Consider the following 24005-nt stretch of genomic DNA (forward strand, 5'->3'; position numbering starts at 1 on the left):
TTGTCTCTATCAGGTATGTGGAGTATGGGCATATTGGCAGTTACCAGCTAGGTGGACAGGGGCTTGCATACCAGGGAAAATCAGACCATCCTATTTCCTAAATGATTCCCTTGAAACAGAGACAAACTCTAGGCTATGCTGTATATAAAGAAACTGATATGAGGGTCAAATTGCAGTAAAAAAAGATATTGGAAAGATAATGAATGGCCCCCAGAAAGAATCATCCAGTACTATGATATGGCAACCTGGGCAGAAGATGGTATGTGGGGTTATTGGACTCAAATTTACATGCTTAATTGCATCATGACATTTACAGGTTGTACTTGAGCTCATTACCAATGACATCACAAAAGTCTTCAATCTGCTTGTCAAAAAGTCTTCAAAACTGAGAAATGCCATTTACCAAAACAGAGTGGTCTTAGATTATCTCCTAGCTCAAGAAGGAGGGCTTTGCAGGAAGTTCAGTTTGACTAACCGCTTCCTAGAGATTGATGACAATGGAAAGGTCATTGAGGACATTACTGTGGAAATCCAAATATTAGCCGATGTCCCAGTTCAAAGTTGGAAAGGATCGCCACCATACACCCTCTTCAGAGGCTGGATTTCATTTTGGGGAGATTCAATTCTAATTGGAATGGCTCTGGCCATCCTAGGAATCTGCTTCATTCTCCCTTGTTTTCTGTTCCTGCTTATAAAGAACATGCAGTCTGTCATACAGTCTGTGACAACAGCAGTACCACCAACTGATGGCTTCAGCCAAGTACCAGCCTTTACTAAGAAGAAAGTCAGGCCCCAGTGGCAGAATAAATAATGATAATGATGATGCTGTCTATTAAAATTGCTTATAGATAGCATCAAAAAGGGGCAATAAAGCAGAACTCAAAATAAAATCAAGCTTAATTCTGTCCTGAACTCCCTTCCTTGAAAGTACATACCTCTGCAAGGTTACAGATAAGGTTAACAACTATATTCCTGAAAACAGAGTCCTGTGGCACCCTGTTCCTACCAGGATATGTTTTTCTTCAAGACTGACCTCTGCTCTGTTCCTGGTAAGAGTGGCTGTAATACCCTATGGAGTTCACAACATCCATGTTTATGACATCCTGTCCCCATGAGATTCAAAAGAGTCTACTTTTCTTCCAAGGCTAAGTTACAAAAATTTCACTACATTAATAACTGTCTTTGTCTGTAACCCCATCTGCTTTTGCATTACTGACCTGGCCAACACATGGCCACATATATAAAACCTAGAGACTTTCTTTTATTTGGGGCTCCGTCTTTTGGACAGAAGTCTGGCTGAGTCAGGTACACTTAATGAAATCCTCCTGTTCCCCAGTGGTCTTTCCCATCGCTTAAATTCTGTAACAACTTCGCTTAGCATAAAGATTTTCAGGCTTATCCATGATTTTGCAAATTGACAAATGAACTATATATAATAGCTATGATATTCTAATAGGTGTGAGATATGTCACTGTTCCTTTAATTTGCATCTACCTATGATTAATATGATTGACATTCTTTTCATGTACTTTGTGATCATTTTTGTATCTTTGGAAAAATATGTATTCAGGTCTTTTGCTCAACTTTTAGCCATGTTATTTATCTTTTAGCTATTGAGTTGTGTGAGTTCTTTATGTATTTTGGATACTAATCTTTTATCACATATAATATTGTTCTCAAATATTTTCTCCCAATATTTAGGTTTCCTTTTTATTTTTTTAATTTTTTCCATTGCCATGTAGGAATTTTTAGTTTGATATATTCCTAAATCTTCAGCTTCATCCCATCTTCCAGTACTTTCTCACCCATATATGTACTCCAGTGTGTAGGGAATCTTATATGCACTAAGCTGCAATGGATAATATTTTGTGAGGCCACCCTCATATCTATCTACACAGGAATAATACCTCAACTATTGCTATTCTTGACAACCATTGAGGTGGAAAGCCCCAAATTTATTCTCACCAGGCTAAACACTGGACAAACGAGTCATAACTGCTCTATAGTTTCTATGATCACTTTCTTGAGACAACACCTGAAATGATAAGCAATGTTATAGTGTTGTTCAGGCTCTCTTTCTTCTTTTCTCCCCAAGTTCCTTTCCATAGCTAGGAAACTATTTTTACTCTTCATTTAACGGAGAGGACAATTAGCTTTCATATCATAAAGTATTCTTCCAAAGTTTATTTTTACCAAAAATGTAAATTCATATTATTTTGAAGAAAATAAAAATTTTCTTCAAAAACTATTTCTTGAAATTAGAAATGGTTTAAATTATTGTTTCTGGTATTAGTTAAATTCTAATAAGAAAGTCAATAAATTTTGGGTTGACTTATATTCTACTATTTCTCCTGAAATAATAATTACTATAAATTTGATGAACAAAAGACATAGGGAAAAGGAGAAAATACAGAAAAATTACTTTGTTGAATACTTTATTTAAATATGTGAGAAAATTTACATAGTTATTTAAATATGTGAGAAAACTTACAAAGCCATTGGAATTTTCATAGAAATAGCACAGGTCTGTACACAGACAGTACCATGGTTCTCTACAGATTGTCTTGAATAATATCAATTATTTCACGATAAACTTGATAATAGACATCTAATCCAAATAAAAAGTCTATATGATTATAGTAAGAAATAGTCTTTTGGTAAATGAGTTTGGTGATTTGGGATTGTAAGATTTTCACATCTTCAGGATCAGCCAACAAGTCCCTTTCCCCATTCCAAGTTGCAGTTGGCACATTCATACCTGCTATGCTGTAGGATGGAGAAGTTGTCTAAAGATAAATGAGTAAGAAGGGGTTTCACAGAAAATGACACATTAGAATGTTCTGTTAATACTTTTACAATAACGAATTTAAGTACTATTTTAAAATAGGCTGAATTTAGTGTATTCAACTTACTAGAGCTTTAAAAGCAGAGGATGAAAGAATAAGCATTGTAAGTTTTACTTGGAAATGTATCAAACATAAATCACAACTAAATATGTAGTTTGTCCTAACTGAGTATTTAAGCTCCAGGTCAACTCTGATCTCATTGAATTTGATCTTCAAATTTTACTTCAGACTTTTAAATATGAGTAGACAACACCAGTCCTGGAGTTTAGCTGAGACAGAAAAGTATCATGAAAGTCCATAAACTTTGAAGCCAGACAGACTTGGGTCTTAATATTTCAAGAATTTTATCATCACACTTATACTATTCTTACCACATTCTTATTAACTTGGAAACTGTTTTTGGTTATTACATGTATTTATTCTATCTTCTCAGGTAGGATAACTGGTTTTAGGTCAATAAATACACTTTATCTTTTATTTTCTGTTTAACCAACTACAGATGTATGCATAGTACAAACATAATACTTTTCCTCTTGGAAGATAAGGAATTTTTTTACTGTCTTTCTCTAGGCTTATTCCTGATAATACTAAAATACACAGAAAGATGGAAAAGCTGCTTTGGTTGGATGTAACGATATAAATTCAAATCAATATGATTGTCATCGGCCAGTCCTTCTCAGGGTGTTATTATACTATAGAGATTTACCGATAACCCTGGATCTATAACAAAATTATCTGAGCCTATTAGGAAGAAATGAGTTTTAGTTTACACCTAACTGTATACCTGATTAAAATGAGCCAAGTTAAGATGAGGACTGCCCCAGTCAAAAGCTTTCAAGTGAGTAGAATACAGAAGCTGAAAGATAACAAACAAGTAAGACCACATTCAGTTTTTCATTACAGCAGCAGCTGATGCAAGTTAGATAAGCATTGCACATATGCCCCATTGTGCTGGGTCTGCTGATATTTATGCAGGTGGGCTTCTTTGCTTCTCCCGTCCTTTGGTTATTATAAGAAATGTAAAAGGTGATGGGGAAAGGGTAACTAAATATAGGCTTCTATTCTCTTCACACAAACGCACATCTCAAATCTTCTTACTATGCAAAGGGTGTGTGTGAACTTGAGGTAACGTTAACATCAGAAATCCTCAGCTTCATCAATAGAAGTCAACAGTGAGTAGCTTGCAATGGGACTAAGATGGTCATCTATGGGCAGCCTTGCCTCAAACGACCGGACTGAAAAGGTTGTTCCAAAAGCCATCCCTTGTCTCACTTCTTAACTTTCTCCATTATTATCTGCTTTCAATCTATTAGATCCAACCTGATAATGCCCATTTTTCTTTGATTATGTTTTCATCACAACAACAAACTGAGGTTACCTCTGATCTCGGGATTTCTAAATTTTATAAGGCTCACCATATTCCTCTTTCTGAGTCTTTTCCATTCTCTTCAACTCCTAAAACTCCATCATCAATGCTGTATCTTAAATCTCTTTTCAGAATGGCTCCACTCACCTTCTTGCTTTATGACAAGCTTCCCCTGTAGCTCTTTCAAATGGCGCTACCCCCATGTATCCAGCACAATTAGGGATGGGGTTTGAAGTTACTTCTCTTGACTACTTATTCTTTCTTACAGATAATTCTTGCTTTCTCCTCCTTAAGGAGTTTGCTCCAAGTTCCAAATAGCATGTCATTAAATTATATCACTAATTATTGTTTGCTATTGTTATCATCTATTAAACTTAAGGATGTTTTACCTGTTTAGTTCCTGATTATTTGAAAACTATTCATGTCTTTAATGACTTAATCCTTCCAACAACCTTACCTCTAAATTCCTTGAGCTTTTTTTTTTATGATCTTGTCCTCCACCCTACACAACATTCACCCTATGACCACATCATTGTTACTGCAGTCCCTTCATAGTCTAATTTTTATTCATTCTCTTTTCTGAACATTATCTACTAATTCTCTTTAGCATATCAACCTCAAAAATCCTTCAACTCTGCCAAGATCTTGAGTTCATCCATTCTTCCAATTTTTCATTTTTTCTTATTCCCTCTTCAATGAAATCCCAGTCAGTCATTATGATTATTCTCTGACATTGACTCAACACTTCTCCATGTCTATTGTTTTACAAAAACACAACCCAGAAAACTCCAGCTTTCTGTCTACTACATGCCTATACTAAAGAGACCAAATAAAACCAGAAGAAAAGCTAAAACCTATGCACATGAAGTCACTTTAAACTTGTGATTACAAACCTCATGTAGGCCATTACTCTTGCTCATAATCCCCATTTCTGCAACCAGTTTTCTGGGCAATTGTTATTTAGATTTAACCCCTCCCCCCAAGTCTCTTATATTCAGAGGTAAGACTTTTGGAAGGAGATCATGAGGTGCTCTACCCATTGATAGATTAATAAGTCCATGAGTTATGGCTGAATGAATTGTTAGAAGGGTCACTGGGAATATAACCTACAAGATATATCCTTGTCTCAGCTCCTTCCTTCTCTCTTTGCTTCTTGCCTGCTATGATCGTGCATTTCCACCATAATATTTCTGGCTTGGAGCCAGTCAACCACATGTAGACTGTATCCCCTGAATTGTGAACCAAAATTAAACCTCTCCTCCTTTTAACTGTGGATGTTGGGGATTTTGTCCCATTGAGGGAAAGTGATTAATACAGAAAATTGGTACTGGAGAATTGAGGTCATTGCTGTGACTGCAGCTAACCATCTGGTTTAGAAATTTTTGGATTGGTTTGCTGGAGGAGTGTGGAAAAGTTTGGACATGTGGGCTGGAGATGTCTTAAAATGCTGTAAATATATCTTGATGGGTGATTCTGGTCAGAGCTTAGAACACCAGAAATTTGATAGAAATGAGGACAGTAAAGGCAAGGCTTATGATGTTTCAGTTGGGAATTTCACATAGAGAGAATGCCATATCCCAGCTGATTCCCTATTACTTGTGTACTGCCTTTTCCTACTATTGTTCCTCTTTCCTCACTTCAGAAACATTTGCTTCATAAGTGTCTCTAAGGGAGGCAATAAGTGATTCTGAGTGGTATGCATAAGAAATGCTCATGAATAGGAGTTTTGCAAACTCCTTTCCTCTATCTGGAATGCTCATTTTTATGCTGTGACCTGAGTCTTTGTGTCCTCCCCAAGTTCATATGTTTAAATCTTAACCACTGAAGTGATAGTATTAGCAGGTGTGGTCTTTTGGAAAGTAAATCAATGCCCTTATAAAATAGGCCCAAGGAATATTTTTGTTCATGACATTATGTAGACACAGATAAAAAAAAAAAAATGTCATCTATGAATGAGAAAGCAATTCCTCACCACAAACTGAAGCTGTCAGTTCCTTGATCATTAAAGCTTGTAGGACTGTGAGAAACAAATTTGTGTTGTTTGTAACTTATCCAACTTACATTTTATTATAGCAGCCAGAATGGACTAAGATACACCAGATGTCCACACAGATAATTCCTTCATCTTCCTCAAACCTTCCTCAAATGCCACCAATTCACTGAAATTTGCTGTAACACAGATCTAGAGGCTGGGCCTGAAGATGCCAAACAAATGACTAAAAGAAGGATAAAGCTTGGCATGTCTGTCTTCAATTCTTGTCTCCTTTATTATCTCAAAACCGGTCTGTTCTGCATGTAAGCATGTTAATTACTTAGGGAGTGGCAGAGGACCAAATTTATTTGCCCTAAATTTATCTAGCCGATCTCATCCCCCTTCTAAGGACACCCAAATAGGAGTTACTAAAGTAATTTTCAGGATTTGCACAGATATTTAAATTCCAGCTTTAACAAGGTCCAGTTCTAAAACACCTGGAGCAATGCCCAGAAGCCTCCAGCCACTGCCCTCACCAGCAATCTCAGACTCCAGAAAAAGCTTAGTTTTAGAGGCCACCTCACAATGAGGTCATCCCCCAGCAGGAGCAATTGCCCATGATGGGAACACAGGCTTCCTTCACCAAGCAAGAACAGCCATCTCATGGGAACTGAAATGCCTCGTAAGCCATAAGAATTTTCCCAGAACTATGAAACTAGGCCTGAGTTATTGATGAAACAGACCCCCGTCCACCACAGCACTACATAAGACTGGTCCCCATGTTTTTGTTGGCAGGCCAGTCTAAACCTCTTCAGACTTGTGGCCTCTTCTGTTCCTCAAACTGAAGCCCTCCCTTAGTTTCTCTTATTTCCCTTTGTAAAGGGGCCAGCTTGACCTTTGTTGGGATCATTACTTCCCCCTTCATTTTCTTTTACTTTCCAACTAACGCTTTTACCTTTATTTTCATGCTGACCACCTCAGTTTTAACTTCCATTAGGACTGAAGCAAGGGAAGAGCTAGCCAGTGACAATCAACACCTCCTGAGTCTAGTTTCTCCATTCAAAGTAGAACTCACTTCCCAGCATGTCTAGTCCCTTTTTTTCTATGCTTTCTCCCATAACTTTTCTATAGCTTCCCTTTCTAACATACTACAGCAACTTACTTATTTGCCATGCAAATATTTATTCCTTATATATCTATTGCCAGATTTTAAGTTTGAGGAGTTTTTTATGCACTGGTATATCCCATGAATATAAAACAATAAGGGCATATGATAAGTGCTCAATAAATATTATTATAATGTATGAATAAATGCAAATTTTGTCTAGACTTCCCTAATGCAGCAATCCTTGGGGATAAACTAAATCTAAATGATAATATTTTAATAATTTACATCAAAATAATTATTTTATAAATGTAAACACATAAACATTGAGAAAGTTTTGTTCAATATAATAATGTTAGTTTAAAAATTATTTAGGGTTCATTAACTTTAAGGAATATTCATAATTATTATTCTGTTTAATTCTTGTAATGTTTTTGTTAAGACACAGAGTCATTCCATTTTAAAAACTGGAAACTGATTCAGAAAGGTTAAATGAGTTGTTCAATATCTTGTTTCCAAAAGGGCTCAAAGAAATAATTTAACACTGGTCTTTTGTTCTCAGGAAAGTGCTCTTTCTACTACATTATCCTGGCTTTCAACATTAAGATTACATTCACACTGGATTTTTCTCTTTATCAACATCAGTCTTTGAACAAATATTAGTTGGGTATCTACTATACGCCAAGAACTTCTGGCTTTGGAAATACAAAAGCATACAAAACCTGCTTGTGTTCCTCAAGCAGCTCACAACTACACAGAGGAGTAACTGCAGCCTAAAGTGTTCCAGACTAGGCATCAGAAGAACTAATCTTACCTTTGAATCTCTGGACAGTTAGTGAAGGCTGTAGCATAGAACTTCTCTAGTCTATTGTTCTAATTAACATTTTCTCATTTGTAAAATGTAGATAGTTATACTGCTGTATCATTGATAAGTTTAGTGGATTTAATAGATTATGACATTAACACATTTCATAAACTATAAAGAATTATATACAAATGGAGTAAATTTCACTTTATCCTTCTAAATTTGTCATTCTATGACACTAGAATGAACTTTAGAGTGGTAAAGTAAGCCATAAGTATTATAAATTATATAGAAATGCACTCTAACACTTATACCTGACTCCAGTGGACCATATTTTGAACAGATGTTCCTGATGGGTTATGTGAAAAATAAACATCCAAACGACTCTGAGGGGGTAAACAAAGCATTTTTATACTTAATTCAATCAGAGAAAGCATAATTTTTATATTTAACAAATGAAATGGAAGAAAATTAAGTCAATTTTAATAAACATCTATAAAAATAAGTCAAATTATATCTTAAATATACAAATGTATTTATTAAATTGTAAATTTTTTACATTAATGTAGAAACCATGATTGCATTTTTACATTATTTCATGTACTTTCATGAAAATAATCAAAATCAAGACATACACACACATACACAGACTCACAAGCCATAACAGAACTGATGATATACAAAGAAATTAACAGGATACAAAACAGTAAGCCTCAAAATCAAAGAAATGAAAACACTTTGTCCTTAAGGTTACTTGCTAATCCCAGGGACTTTGATGTTTCATTGTGAGACTTACACTCATTGAGGAAAACAAAAATGAATGCCCAGGACCTGCCAAACTTAGGAGATTTAAAAATGAAACACTCTCCATGTTCAACATGAGTCCTAAGTTCTATATTACTCAATCTTAGTCAGAAGTATATCAGCCATTAAGTCAATCTGCAGTCTAAATTTGTATTCCCTACATAATCTCTGAGACTAGACATGCAGCTGTTTTATCTCAGTTGCCTTAAAAAGGCAATAATATTTCTGCCCAGAAGAAAATGCAAAAGTTTGTCTTCTTACTCAATTTATGAGTAAAAATAAATTTTCAAAATCAGTAAACCCCTCTCAGTTTAAAAAAAGAAAAGTAAGTTAATGAGACTAGCTACCAAATAAGAAAGGCAGAAAGGAAACCTAACAAATATCTTAGATGCTCTCAGAAATGAAGTATAAAGCAATTATCCATGTCTACAGAAACTGAAATGACAATCACTACAGGATCTGAACTCTGAGGGGAGGAGATACAAGAAGAAAACCTTTCATTAATTCCAACTTTCCTCATAAGTCACTGTCCAAAGTAGTGGAGCAAAACAGTCAAGAGCATCTCAGTCTTGCTGAGCAGAATGAGAAAAGATTCGACATTCCTGCTGCCGCACAGCTACACTTAGTTCAGAGTACTAAAATAAGCAGGTCCTTGAATTAAGGAGAATTGGATGGAATTAGACCTAAGCTAAACAGCTTAGAAATAAGCTAAATAAGTCAAAACTCTTGAGTGGAGGTAACTGCTGTAATTTCAATGTTTGTGCCTTTAAAAACTCATGCTGAAATTTGCCTGCCATGTGGTAGTCTTGGGAGGAGAGATTTGTCTAAAACACACAGCTACTGAGCACTGCATGTACTGTGCAGTATATTCTCTCTGTCTCTGTTTATCTCTGTCTCTCTCACAGATATGTGTGTGTATAAATATTATAATACTGTAACTAAAATTCAGTCTTTCATTCTGTTTTTCTCAAAATATCTTAACACCCATTGTGCTATCGTATGATTTGCAAACCACAGTTGGCCAAAAGTAACTTAAACCATAGAAAGCAAAACCACAGATATGGGTGGACTACTTTGTTTCTGTAGTTAAATGATCAAGAAATGAAAAAGACAATATTTAAAACTTAAAATGTGTTGAGTGAATTTAAAAGCAGATTTAAAAGGACAAATGATAGTATTAGTAAACTTAAATACAAGCTCATAGAACATATTCAAACTTTGGCATATAAAGAAATAAAATAGAGCAAAGAAAGATATCAGGCACTGCCAGATGGTCAATGTTTATGTAACTGGATATTTGAAATTAAAAAGGAGAATTAAATAAACATTGGGTGATACATTTCCAAATTTGATGAAAGAAGTTCAGTGAACCCCAAACAATACCAAAGAAGGTCCTATGTATCCCTAGGTGCATAATAGCCAAACAGCTGAAAAAGGTTAAAAAAAAAATTAAAGATGTATAGAAAAAAGGTATATTAAGACACATTACCTTCAGCATAATAACTATGACACTTATGGCTAACTTGAAACTGTGGAAACCACAGATAGGAAAAATGTCTTTAAAATTCTGATTGAAAAAATTAATACTTCTAAACAGAAGCAAAATGAATGCTCCTACAATAAGTAAAATATCTTTAAAACCCGAGAGGAACACAGAGTAATTTTTATTTTTGGTCCAGCATCAAAGGACTTTGGAACAGTCTGAGTCTCTGCCCCCTGTGTACACACAGCAGACAGGAGGTCCTCACTCAGAAGTCCCAGGGAGTACTCTCACCATTTGTGTGTGGGCCCTCTCTGCCTATGCCCTGTGCCGAGTGAGTGAGTCCTCCAAGACCTGCTGGTTCCGCAGTTCAACTCCATGCTTTACTTGTGCCTGGACTCCTGGGGGAGTCACAGGCACAGGCAGTCTGTGATTGCTATTGGTTCGGCCCACATTTGGTTCCTGTATGTGTCCTGAACTGACTGGAGACACAGAATCAGGTGGTCCACAAACTGTCGGCCCTGTAGTTTGTGTCTGGGTTTTGCCTGTATCCTGAACTGCCTGGGTACATAGGTCCACTGGACCGGGATTGTCACACCAGTGCAACACAAGTCTGGGCCATGCACGTGCCCTAAACTGCAAGGGGATGCTGGATCAGACCATCTGCTATCAGCTGACGCCAATATCCACATCTGAGACCAGGGAAATTAGATACAAATCAACAACTGCCGGAAAACCCCAGACTAAGTAGAGCTCAGCAGAAACTGAGGAGCAAACCTGACCAACAGGAAAACTAGGGACACTAGCAGCCTTTGCTGTGCAGCCACTGAAGAGGGAAACTGAGATATCCTCATCCAGTATCAAACATGACAAAATGAAGGACTAAAACAAAATCCCAGAACTCCACCCCAGTCCAGGAGACATTGACATAGGAGAACCTGGTAAACATATGCCTGAAGTAGCTGAAACAATTGTAATGGAAGTAAAGAAACAACTCCATAAGGCCATACAAGAGATGAGATCAGAAATAATCTCTCAGGCAAAAAATGAAATGACAATAATAATGAAAGAACAGCTCAAAAAATCTGAAGAAGAAACATATAAGAAAATAGAAGAACAAAGGCAATGGACAGAAGCATTAAATGAAAAATATAGAAAGGACTTAGAACACATGAACCAGATTAAAAGAGAATTCCAGGAAAACAAAGCTTCCATTCAAAGCTGCCAAAACCGCTTAAATGAAGCTGAAGATAGAATCTCAGACTTTGAAGACAGCATGGCAGCTAGCGACCGTGAAAGAAAGGATCTTATAAAATCAACAAGGATCCAGGAAAAGTCAATTCAACAGCTGCAAGATGAGGCAAAGAGGAATAATGTATGACTTAAAGGAGTAAATGAAACAGCAGGAGGCAACACAACTGACATAAAAAGAATATTTGCAGAAATAATAACAGAAACTTTCCCAAGTATGGACACAGAATTTGATATACAGGTAAATGAGGCAGGTAGAACTCCAACCAACCACAATCAAAATAAAACTACACCCAGACATATAATAGTCAAGTTCCCAGATCTCCAGCAAAAGAACAGAATATTAAAAGCTGCTAGAGAAAAGAAACAGATTACCTATAAAGGAAAGCCCATCAGAATCACAGCAGACTTCTCAGCACAAACCATCCAATTGAGAAGAGCTGGGAGCAAAGTATTACAGGTCCTGAGACAAAACAGCTTCCAACCAAGACTGACCTACACTGTCAAACTATCCCTCAAATTCAATGGAGAAATCAAATATTTCCATGACAAAGAACAATTGATGAACTTCATGAGTGCCAAACCAGCACTACAAAGAGTACTAAAAGATATTCTAGACAGAGAAAAATCTGACTGCAATTTCAAGAACAACAGAAGAAAGGAAATGTCAAGAAGAGCAAGCAAGTAAACAGGTAGAAAAAGTAGGAAAACAATGCAAATAAATAACATGATAATGATAAATTAACACATATTGGTTATAACTATAAATGTAAATGGCCTCAATTCTCTGGTCAAAAGAAACAGACTGGCAGAGTGAGTTAAAAAACAAAATCCAATGATATGCTGTATACAGGAAACACATTTTACTCAAAAGGAAATCCATAGACTAAAAGTCAAAAGATGGAAAACAATCCTCCATACAACAGGAACCCAGAAAAAAGCAGGGGTAGCTATTCTATTTGCAGACAATGTAAACTTCAAACTGACAACAATCAAAAGAGATAAAGAAGGTCACTTCATACTTGTCAGGGGAAAACTGCAAGAGGATGAGATAACAATCATGAACATGTATGCACCAAATAGCAGAGCTCCAAACTATATAAGACAAATCTTAACAGGCATGAAAACCCATATAGTTAATAACACTGAAGTAACAGGGTACCTCACCACCCCATTGACACAAAGAGATAGGTCAACTGGACAAAAAATCAGATCTAAATCAAAGCTGTGAACAAATGGACATAGTAGATTTCTACAGAATGTTCCACCCCACAACATCAGAATACACATTTTTCTCAGCTGCACATGGGTCTTTCTCTAAAATAGACCACATTCTAGCCCATACAGCATACCTACCTAAATGCAAAAGAATTGAAATTATGCCATGCATATTATCTGACCACAGTGCAAGGCAACTGGAAATTAACAACAAAAGGAACTCCAAAAACTCCATAAACACTTGGAAATTAAACAACAACCTCCTGAACAACCAATGGATCACAGAAGAAATTCAAGAGGAAATTGAAAAATATCTACAAACAAATGAAAATGTAAATACAACTTACCAGAATCTGTGGGACGCAATGAAAGCAGTCTTCAGAGGGAAATTTATAGCAGTGAATTCACACATAAGGAAAACAGAAAGAGAGCAAATAAATAGCCTAATGTTGCATCTTAAACTTTCAGAAAAAGAAGCACAAGTCAGGCCCAAAGCCCAAAGAAGGGAGGAGATGATAAAGATTAGGGCAGAAATTAATACAATTGAGACAAAGAAAACCCTCCAAAAAATAAATGAATCAAAGAGTTGGTTCTTTGAAAGAATAAATAACAATGATAAACCCCTAGCCAACTTTATCAAAAAAACAGAAGGGAAGAACTCAAATTCATGCAATAAGGAATGAAAAGGATGAAATTCACAGATTTCATCCTTTTCAGATTCCACAGAAATTCAGAAGATCATTAATACCTACTTTGAAAGTCTTTACTCCTATAGGATAGAAAACTCAGAAGAAATGGATAGATTCCTAGATATGTATGAATTGCCAAGTTTGAGTCAAGAAGATATCAAATTCCCAAACAACCCAGTATCAATTAATGAGATTGAAAAGCGTGATTAAAAATCTACCAACAAAGAAAAGTCCAGGCCCTGATGGATTCACAGAATTTTACAAGAAATTCAGAGAAGATTTAATACCAACCCTCCTCAAACTATTCCATGAAATTGAAAAGGAAGCAATTCTCCCTAACTCAGTTTTGGAGGCAAGCATCTCCTCAAACTATTCCATGAAATTGAAAAGGAAGCAGTTCTCCCTAACTCACTTTTGGAGGTAAGCATCAGACTGATAACAAAACCAGAGAAAGACCCCACCAAGAAAGAGAACTACAGACCAATCTCCCTAATGAATATAGATGCAAAGATACTCAATAATATACTAGCAAATAAGATGCAGCAAATCATTAAGGAAGTCATACATCACGACCAAGTCAGATTCATTCCAGGAATGCAGGGTTGGTTCTATATTCAAATCTATCAATGTTATACGCCATATCAATGGAGCCAAAGATAAAAAGCACATGATCATCTCAGTAGATGCAGAAAAAGCTTTTGACAAAGTCTAACATGCATTCATGATAAAAACTCTAAAGAAAATAGGAATAGATGGTCTTTACCTTAACCTGATCAAAGCCATCTATGACAATCCAACAGCTAACACCATTCTAAATGGACAAAACCTGAAAGCTTTTACTTTAAAATCAGGAACAAGACAAGGATGTCCACTGTCACCACTCCTGTTCCATATAGTTCTGGAACCATTAGCCAGAACAATTACACAAGAGAGAGAAATAAAAGGAATTAGAATAGGAAAGGAAAAAGTAAAACTATCACTATTTGCAGATGACATGATACTTTACATGGGAGACCCCAAAAACTCCATAAGAAAACTCTTTGAATTAATCAACAAATTCAGCAGTGTAGCTGTATACAAAGTCAGCACCCAAAAATCGATATCATTCCTATACACAAACAACAAACAGACTGCAAGATGAATTAAGGAAACCATACCTTGCACAATAACATCCAAGAAACTGAAATAGTTAGGAATCCATGTAACAAAAGGAGTTAAAGATCTATTCAATGAAAACTACACTACTCTGAAAAAAGAGATCAAAGAAGATTTCAGTAAATGGAAAAATATTCCTTGCTCATGGAAGAACCAACATTGTGAAAATGGCCATACTCCCAAAACTGCTGCACAGATTCAATGTAATTCCCATTAAACTACCATTAGCATACCTCACAGATCTTGAGAAAATATGCCTTAAATTCATCTGGAACCAGAAGAGATCCAGAATAGCAAAAGCAATCCTGGGCAAAAAGGACAAGTCAGGTACAATCACAATCCCTGACCTGAAACTATACTAGAAAGCTACTGTCATAAAATCAACCTGGTATTTGCTAAAAAACAGACCCGAGGATCAATGGAACAGACTGGAAGAAACAGCCACAACCACAAACACACTCAACCACCTAATCTTTGATAAAGAGGCCAAACAAACTCACTGGAAGAATGATAGCCTCTTTAATAAATGGTGCTGGAGAAATTGACTTGCCACCTGTTGAAGATTAAAAATAGACCCAAGCCTATCACTATGCACTAAACTCATGTCAAAATGGATCACAGATCTCAATATTAAACCAGAAACACTAAATCTATTGGAAGAGAAAGTAGGTAAAAACCTTGAAGACATAGGGGTAGGCAGAGAGTTCATGAACAAAAACCAAAATGCACGTGAAACACTTGAAAGAATCAACAACTGGGATCTCATCCTACTGAAAAGTTTCTGCACATCTAAAGAAATCACCAGCAGAGTAAAAAGAAAACCCATAAACTTGGAAAAAATTGTAGCTGACTGTCCCTCAGACAAAGGACTTCTATCTAGAATAGATAAAGAATTAAAAAATATCAGCCCCTCCATATTCAAAGACCCAGTCCAAAAATGGGCAGCTGAGATGAATACACACTTCTCAGACAAGGAGATACAAGCATTGTTAGTTTCCTACCACTTTGTTTGTAACTCTGTATTATTTGTATTGTTCTTTTGCTATTTTGTAAATATTATAAATATTGTCTATTTTGTAAATACTTTGTAAATATTGTCGGTATGTTAATGTTTTCCTCCTTTTATTTTTAAAATAAAAAATGAAACAAAAAACAAAAAAGAAACCAAAGGACTTTGGGAGTCAGCACTCCATCTTACCAAGTAAAAAGCTAAACATTTGAAAATCAACAACTCTTCTTAGAGCCATCCAAAAACTGAGATGACAGTACAAAACTGTGGAGAGACAGGGAGGTGAATACGGAGATTCACTGCTTGCTGTATCAGGGACTCACAAACAGAAAGTGCATTGAGAACCAGGAGAAATGTAAGAAATGTGAACTATAAGTGATAGGTTCAAGTGGACTGATCCAAGGTTAACTATACTATTGCTCTTATTGTTCCCAAATACTCTGTGTGTGAAAATTTTCCATTTCTAACTTTCTATAATCCCACCTGATTGGAGATACAGTTCTATCAACACTATCAACTTCTGTCCTAGAAGAAATTCTCATAAATATAAAAATATAGCACTGGCAAACTATAATACACTAAATATAGAATGAATGGGTATGACTCTTCCAAGTTTTCATAGTAAGAGCATGATAACAGACAGAAAGTGTGAGGAAGAGGGGATGTGAGCATTGTCTTGTAGACTTTCTATGTCAAATTGACAGGCACTAATTCTAATTATGAAAGGATCAATAAAGAAGGGGATGGGTGTTAAGAACCAGCGCATAAGAAAAGGAGTTATGGAAAACAGATAACTAGACTACCTAAATATAAAAAGCTCAGGAAAGTAAGGCCCAATAACAAAAGCTACTAAAAATACTCATCAGAGCAAATTCTCTCCAGTCATTACAGATAGCAAGACAAATATGGAATCGAAATGATCTCAGCATTCCTGTGCAAATTAGTAGTACAATGTTGATGTAGTCATAAAATCAGGCTAAGAATCTAACTGCTAGTCTATGTAATATTACTTGTATATGTAGCTGAATCATAAATGACACAGTGCACAACCTATGCACTTAAAGCTACTTTCTAGAATTGGCAAAAATATATTTGAAGTGCAACTTGTTCTCACCATATTTAAGTTCTCTGGGTCATATCCAAACATCATAAACAAAGTGCGGAGGCAAATTTGATCAAAACTATGTAATGAACAGAAGTTTGAACCAATAAAATTGTTAAATGAAGTTTTAGGTAGAAAGTCTTTATTGCCAGAAAAAGCCTGTAAAATAAATTTACTCACATTTAGAAGACCACAATAATTATAATGCATTAATTGCTTCATTTAATACCTTATCTTTTTTTGACACAGGATCTTGCCAAGTTCCAGGGGGACCTTGAACTTTGTAGCCTAGCTAGCCTCTAAATCATTATCCTCCTTCCCCAGCCTCCCATAGTACTGGGATTACACTGGGATTACAGGTGTGCACCACCATGCCTGGCTAAGGCCACAATAATGAATTAAGAAATTATATGGTGAATTTATTATGTATACAGTGAGATGAATTATCTCATATTACTTAAAAAAACTTTACATTAAGGAAAAAACTTGGAATCAAGTGTAGAGATGTTTTTCACCACAGGGTTTTCTCTCACAATGAGTTATCTAAAGCTATAACAAGTAATATTTTATTCCTTTGTAGAAACAAAGGCATGAGACCAGTGAAAATGAAACTAAAATCCCAATTCAACATATGTGTGTACAGACATAAATTGAAAGCACAATATCATTGTTACATTAGGTTATCAACTATACAAAATGTAGAACATACCTTGATTATTGACTTCAATGTGTATGCCATTTTAATTAAAGGGCTTTTTGTGTGTGCAACAGAAAAAACTGGTGCTAAGGCAAAAAATACTTTAATTCTTTTAGCTATCTTCGGTATTGTAGAAAATGCTATGAAAGCTAAAAGAAAATATAAATTATTTGTATTTTGTATAAATTAGTAAGCTATTCTTAAACAATTACTAGCATGTAAGATGATCTCAGAGAATAAGAGTAAATTAAAAAATAGTCTTTGAACAACTGACTTATCCATTTCTTAATTCACTTATTAAACATTTTTGGTCACCCAATGACATTATATTGATCACAACATAATACTGCTAATTAGCATTGTAGAGAGAATTATAAAGGTTGACAATTTAGTAATAAAGCACACTTGTAACACAACAGCTTAAAATCAAGATTAATTATATTGAATAAAAATTAGAAATATTGGCCACTTGTAAAACTAGCAATGATGAAAATGAGATAAGTAAAATTTTCCCATAGATGAATTTTACACTTCAGGTGAGAGACAATAAATGTAAAATGTTCAACTATTTATTTTTAGTATATTTAAAAACTTCTTGCCTTCTTAGGATACACAGGATATTAAATATTATATGCTATTGCTTGTTTAAAGTTATTAACATGAAGATAGCAGTACTATTCTTTAGCATACCAATAGTAGTACCCTGTGAATGTCCTATATAAAATATTTCTTCTTGTCCAGTTCGCTTCACAATGAAATCAATTGAAGCTGGGAGGTCATATTTAGCCATCTCATCAAAACTACAAAAGAAAAAAGGGAAATAAAGATAGTACTTCCTCATAGGGTTGTATTAACATTTGAAGATAATGAATAGGTAAATGAATAAAGGCAATTTTCAATTCTCTTTGGGTACCATCAAGAAGTTATATGATATACTGTACCTACTGATTAGAAACTTCTGTGGGAAACCCAGTGTCAAGGAAATATAACCCCAAGCAATCTTAAAAAGAGGATTGTAAGCACAGCAGGGTAGACCCAACACATAAGTTACCACGTCATAAAGCAAGTAAAACAAGGATGGAGTTGGTCAATAGATTACCAATTAAGAAATGAAATGTACTCACAAAAAATGAGTAATAAGGTCACAATCAAACAAGCATTCCAAAGTTTCAAGCTAGAATTTACATAATTTTTATTATATGGAAAGTACTGAATTGAGGAAAGAGTAAGACCTATATTTTATGTCCCTCTGAAAAAGAATGGAATGGTCAATATATTTAAAAAATGAAATAAAAAGTTACTTAATTTTATTTGTACCTGAAAGCCCAAAATTCTTGGGAATCCGTTTGTAGGTACATATGTTTCCGGGACCAGGTGTTTCCTCTGCTGTTCCCCATCCACACATCATAACCAGCGTCTGCCAGGATGAAGCCCAGGCTATTGTTGGGAAGATTGGAAACCCAGTTGCTGGCAGATGAAAGCAAACCATGTTGCAAGTACACAACAAGCCTCCTTGCTAGGGAAAAATTGCAGAAAACTTCCTTTTAAAGTATACAAGAGCTACATGAAAATCTCTTATCTGGTTTTCCCACCTCCACAGTTCATAAAACAATTTTATGACTACATTTTTCACATGCACATTCAATATTGATGCCATGTACTTCAGCCACTATTTTAGTGGCTGACTTTCCAGAGCCTTATTCTGTACTTCTAAAAAAATGACATATTTCAAATAATGTAATTTTGGCTATGAGGGACCCCTCAATTTGGAGCAGGAGGGACATAAATCTATACTTTGACTAAAAGGCACAGAGGAAAAAAAGGCTGATTCTTTGCCACATGGTGAGATGACTCTTACATACTTCATGTTCTGCAAGAAGTGAAGGCACCAGGCTGAGGGCAGATTTGAGGTAAAACTGCAGCCTTTCTTAAGTCTTTCTTTGCTCTCTTCTGTTTCACCCATCATCTCTTCCCAGATATTCCCTCAATTATGTGCAGCCAAATCTGTATCTTGAGGATCACTGTGGAATTCCGTAAGAATCCCAGTCTGTTTCTAGGGAGTTAACCTAAGAATTAACACTGCGTGGTCAAGGAAGCAGACATTTGAGGATGAGATTATGGAGTTGAATTACTTACTGGCTGGGTGACAATAAAATCATATTACTGGTTATAGGTGGAACATTGAATGAAAGTAGCACTCCAATGGCTAGAATATCACCTGTAGTGAACTAGGATTAAATCCAGAAAAGGAAAAATGGTTTTTTACAGTATCCTTGAGAGTTGCAAGATACAGAGTATATATAATTTTGAGGTCTGTAGGACTGGGTGGTCATTGATGAGTGCCAACTTTTTGAATAAAAGAAATAACAGGCTCAGGCAAACAATCACCCATGAAAGGATAACGTGAAAGTCTTATTGCTTCCTGGCAGCACCTAGCCAGCAGCATGTCCTATAGTTTGAGCAAAAATTGAGTTGAAATTTTTGGTCAGAACTTACTATTTGTAAGAATAATAGACCTGCAAAAAAAAAAATCATAGACCTGCAGAAAAGTAGAGTTCTTGGCACTGGGTATAACTTATTTTATATTTAGGGCCATGGTTGGTCAAAAGTAGGCCCCTGAAACTTCAGATATTAAGCTGAATATTTCTGGGAAGAACTTCAGAATCATCAGTCCCAGATTTCTCTGAACTTACTAGGTTCACAGAGAGACCCTCTCCACTCAGGCATTTTTAAATACTCTCATGCTTTTTTTTTCTCCGGTACCGGGAACCGAACTCACGACCTTGCGCTTGCCAGGCAGGCGCTTTTGCCGCTGAGCTAAATCCCCAGCCCCTCTCATGCTTTTTTAACTGTACATGCACAAGCACAACAACTTTGATCTCATACAGATAGGTTTGTGATCTAAGATGAGGACTTGGTTTATCCCATCACGCATTATGGAAGTTATTGTGGCTTTCGTGTTTCTTTCTAAAAATTTCATCATTGCTCCTTTCTCTGCTGAAATTTCCCTAAACCAAAGAGATTCTACTTTCATCTAGAAGTAACCTTTAGGCAGTAATTAACCAATATGAAATGCAGGAAATTTGTTCATGAACTTCAGGGAGTGATTGGCTTTGCAGAGCTATTCATGGGATCTGTGGTCTCTTCTGAAATCACTAGACTCCATCAGAATCACATCCTTCCTGATCTTCTTCCCTTACCCTGTCCTATTTACACATTACCTACTTTTGACAATATTCTATCAATATATCATGTATGGACCTGAATTCTACTCTTGAGTTCTGCTTCTAGAACACTCTAAAGCACTTAGTATATTTTTATTATTATCTTTAAATATTTTATTAGAGTGTTTGCAAAATGAAGTCATACTCAGATATTTACTATTATTATGTTAGATCTTTTTAAAATGTCTATTTGATGTGATCTTCTTAAGTATGCAAAGTTACATTAAGGTTGCTTCAAATAAATGTTTTCTCTGAAGTGTACTTTAATGTTTGAAATAAGTCTTGAGAGAATGTTCTGTAGTAGAAGAAACAGTATTTCCAAGGAGAAACTGAGGAGAAAAGAAAAACTGCTTGGCTTTTATTTGGATAATTAGATAAGAAAAATAATCTACTACATATTTCACTAGTATATGTTGATCTAGGATTACAGCCCAGGACTCCTAACAATTCTAGTACATTTTACACCACAGTCTGCTGATACCTATTGTTGGAATATAGAGTCATAAAGGTGCTACCAATTCAACATCACTGTTATTACTGGAGGGTAGAATTAAAGTCCCAGAAGGAAATATTTACCAGCCTTTCTTCAAACCTATAGAATAATAATGCTATTGTTTCAGAGCATTTCTAACCCCTCAGCAAAAAAGAAATTCTACAGAATCAACATGGATGATGAATATGATTAAATAAAAACCTGGGATGGATAACTTGTGATCCACCATACAGTACTTTCAAATCATTGTATCAACAATAAGCCAGTGGAGAATAAGATTTTCTTCTTCAAGTATGCAGGAAGATGCAGGAGAAGTTCACTTAATCTTAAAATCCTTTTCTTTCCTCAGTTACATTTCCTCAAGAATAGAAAAGTTAAGACCTTTGGGTCCCAGATAGTCACCAGTCTATCTTCAGTTGAATATTACCTGAATTATTATTGTTTGTCTTCCCATAAGGAATTCTATAAAGGCAAAGGATATAGCCATCTTCAGTTACAATGTTATACTCTTCATCAGGGTATCCCCAGTAGGAAATTATTTGGCTCTGGATAAAGAAAAAACCAAATCTATTAGCCTAAAATTACTAACTGGATGTTTAATGGTTTTTCATTTATAACCTATTATGTAAATCTTTGGTTTTTTTTTTTTGTAAATCTTTGTATTCTCTCTCAACCTGAGGCCTATGTACTTTTATTCTCATTAATGCACTGATTCATATAGGTAATAAGTATTTATGGAACATTTATTAAGTATGAGCCTTAAACAGTAGTGATTCAAAGATAAATTTGTTTAAAAAAATTAAATTCCTAGAGACATAACTCAGGAACTAATCCACTAATATTTTCTTTCCTATGTGCTAGTCACTCATATGTTTATATAATCAGCCATTTACAATTTAAAAATATGTGTGTATCAATAAATACTTTCATGTGTATTCCTATATTTAATTTGAAATTTGCCTATTTCTGAGTACATAGAAAAAACATGAATGCCCTCTATGAAGGCATTCATAAATAAATTATATATATTTTCATTACAGAGATAGAATATGCTGAAAGGAAAATGAAACTATGAAATAGTAGATAAAAAACATTCATTGACCAACGTCAAAATATACAAATACAGAGATAAACATTTGACTATAAATTTATTAACTTAAAAACTCTAAAATCTAAGCAGTAGCATTGTTATCTCAGCAAGTATGATGTATTTCCTAACAACTTACAATATTCATATTTGCTTCAGGATTCTGATGTCCAAAGGCACCATGAATATTTCCAAGAATTAGGAAGAAATATATCACCAGGAAAAGGCACCACATTTAGGATCTACATAAAAGGAAAGAGATTTAGAATATAATATAATACAAAATATATTTGAAATTACCCCAAATAGTACCATTTGTAAAACTACCACAAATAATCATAAGATTATTACTATTTTCAGATAAGAAAATTGAGGCTCCAAATAATTAAATAACTTTACTAAAGATATACAATGTACAATTGCAGTTAGGATTCAGATTTGGGGTTGCTTAATTCCAAAGCCCATGCCTTTCCAACCATTCTATTTTGTAGTACAGATTTCTTCCTAGAAGTCTCCATTACATTATTATTCAGTCTAATTCTGAGAGCTTTATTATATACTGCAAGTTAATTGATGTCTGAATTAATGGTGTAATAGTATTTTTGCCAGACTAATATTTTTTAAACATTTTTAAAAACATATGTCTACTTGAGTTTTTGTTCAGTTGTCTTTTACCAACAAGAGATGAAGAGATGAAGGGGTGAGATTTGGAAGTCTGGTTAATTTTTATTCAGCCTCTCAGCATCTAAAGTTTATTTTGTTTATAAATAAGTCACTCTTTTAGGTGAGTTTTGAATCACCTAAATTCTGAGAATCCAGAATATTTAAATTCCTTTTAGGAAAACAAGCAAGAACCATACACACCAACACCCAGATCCCTCAAAAAGTGTGACTTTCAGGTCTTATGACCTTTGTTTCAGTGAGCCAGACACTATACCTGGAAAGGCATTATGTAGAAGTTATGTCCTAGGCTCCATCATTCACTAGCTAGATGACTTAATGCAGGTTACTTAAACATAGTATTCTTAGCTATAAGATGCAAATAATACCTCCTTCTCAATTTTATTGTAAATCTCATATTTGATGAATGTGACAATGATACTTTATTAGTATAATACCCATCACAGCCAAACGCTTACCACAAACTCAAAAGCCTAATTTACATGTACATAATTTATATATCTTATTTATGTATTAGGCTAGTCTCTGGAAAATATTTCTGTAGCCTGGTACAAATTATGTGGATCTGAAAGTTTTAAACTCTATTTTTAAATGTTTTATGAAGTAATGTTTTTCTTTTGGTCAAGGCCTATATTTAGTGTAATATCTATGATTTTCACTGAAAGCAAAAAGCAAACTTTAATATAATATCACCAGGATTTTCTATCAAAAAGTACAGAAGTTCTAATTTAAGTGCATAAGTAAAAATGTTACACTTAGAAATATATTTGAGATAGTTCTACTTGGTTGGGTTCACAGAAAAGTGGCAGTTTGCACAAAAATTCCACACATTGATCAATGGAATAGAATTGAGGATGCAGAAATGACTCCAGGCACCTTCAGTTATTTGATTTTTGACAAAAGGGTCAAAAACATAACAGTGGAGAAAAGACAGCCCCTTTACCAAATGGTTTAATGATCCATGTATAGAAGCATGAATCTGGACCAGTATTTCTCACCATGTACTAAAATAAAATAAAAA

General features: G+C 35.0%; 1 protein-coding gene across 7 annotated transcripts in view; it reads right to left on the reverse strand.

Moving 5' to 3' along the window:
• Positions 1–2418: 2418 nt before the first annotated feature.
• Lipj (lipase, family member J) overlaps positions 2419–24005 on the reverse strand; it is a 30860-nt gene continuing 9273 nt past the window's right edge. For 3 of the 7 annotated variants that reach the window (XM_013514896.1, XM_005385875.2, XM_005385874.1), the window contains exons 2-10: positions 22443–22545; positions 21644–21761; positions 18817–19015; positions 18190–18299; positions 17512–17648; positions 16815–16961; positions 8409–8480; positions 3631–3702; positions 2419–2786 (exon numbers count right to left, since the gene is read on the reverse strand). In XM_013514896.1, the coding sequence (XP_013370350.1) occupies positions 2553–2786; positions 3631–3702; positions 8409–8480; positions 16815–16961; positions 17512–17648; positions 18190–18299; positions 18817–19015; positions 21644–21761; positions 22443–22538 (1185 nt within the window). In that variant the 5' untranslated portion in view covers positions 22539–22545 and the 3' untranslated portion in view covers positions 2419–2552. The remainder of the gene's footprint in view (positions 2787–3630; positions 3703–8408; positions 8481–16814; positions 16962–17511; positions 17649–18189; positions 18300–18816; positions 19016–21643; positions 21762–22442; positions 22546–24005) is intronic. The other 4 variants (XM_013514898.1, XM_013514899.1, XM_013514897.1 and 1 more) reach the window with 4 other exon arrangements.

This window comes from Chinchilla lanigera, unplaced genomic scaffold, assembly GCF_000276665.1.
Source record: "Chinchilla lanigera isolate Chin_1 unplaced genomic scaffold, ChiLan1.0 scaffold00024, whole genome shotgun sequence".
NCBI classification, from domain to species: Eukaryota; Metazoa; Chordata; class Mammalia; order Rodentia; family Chinchillidae; genus Chinchilla; species Chinchilla lanigera.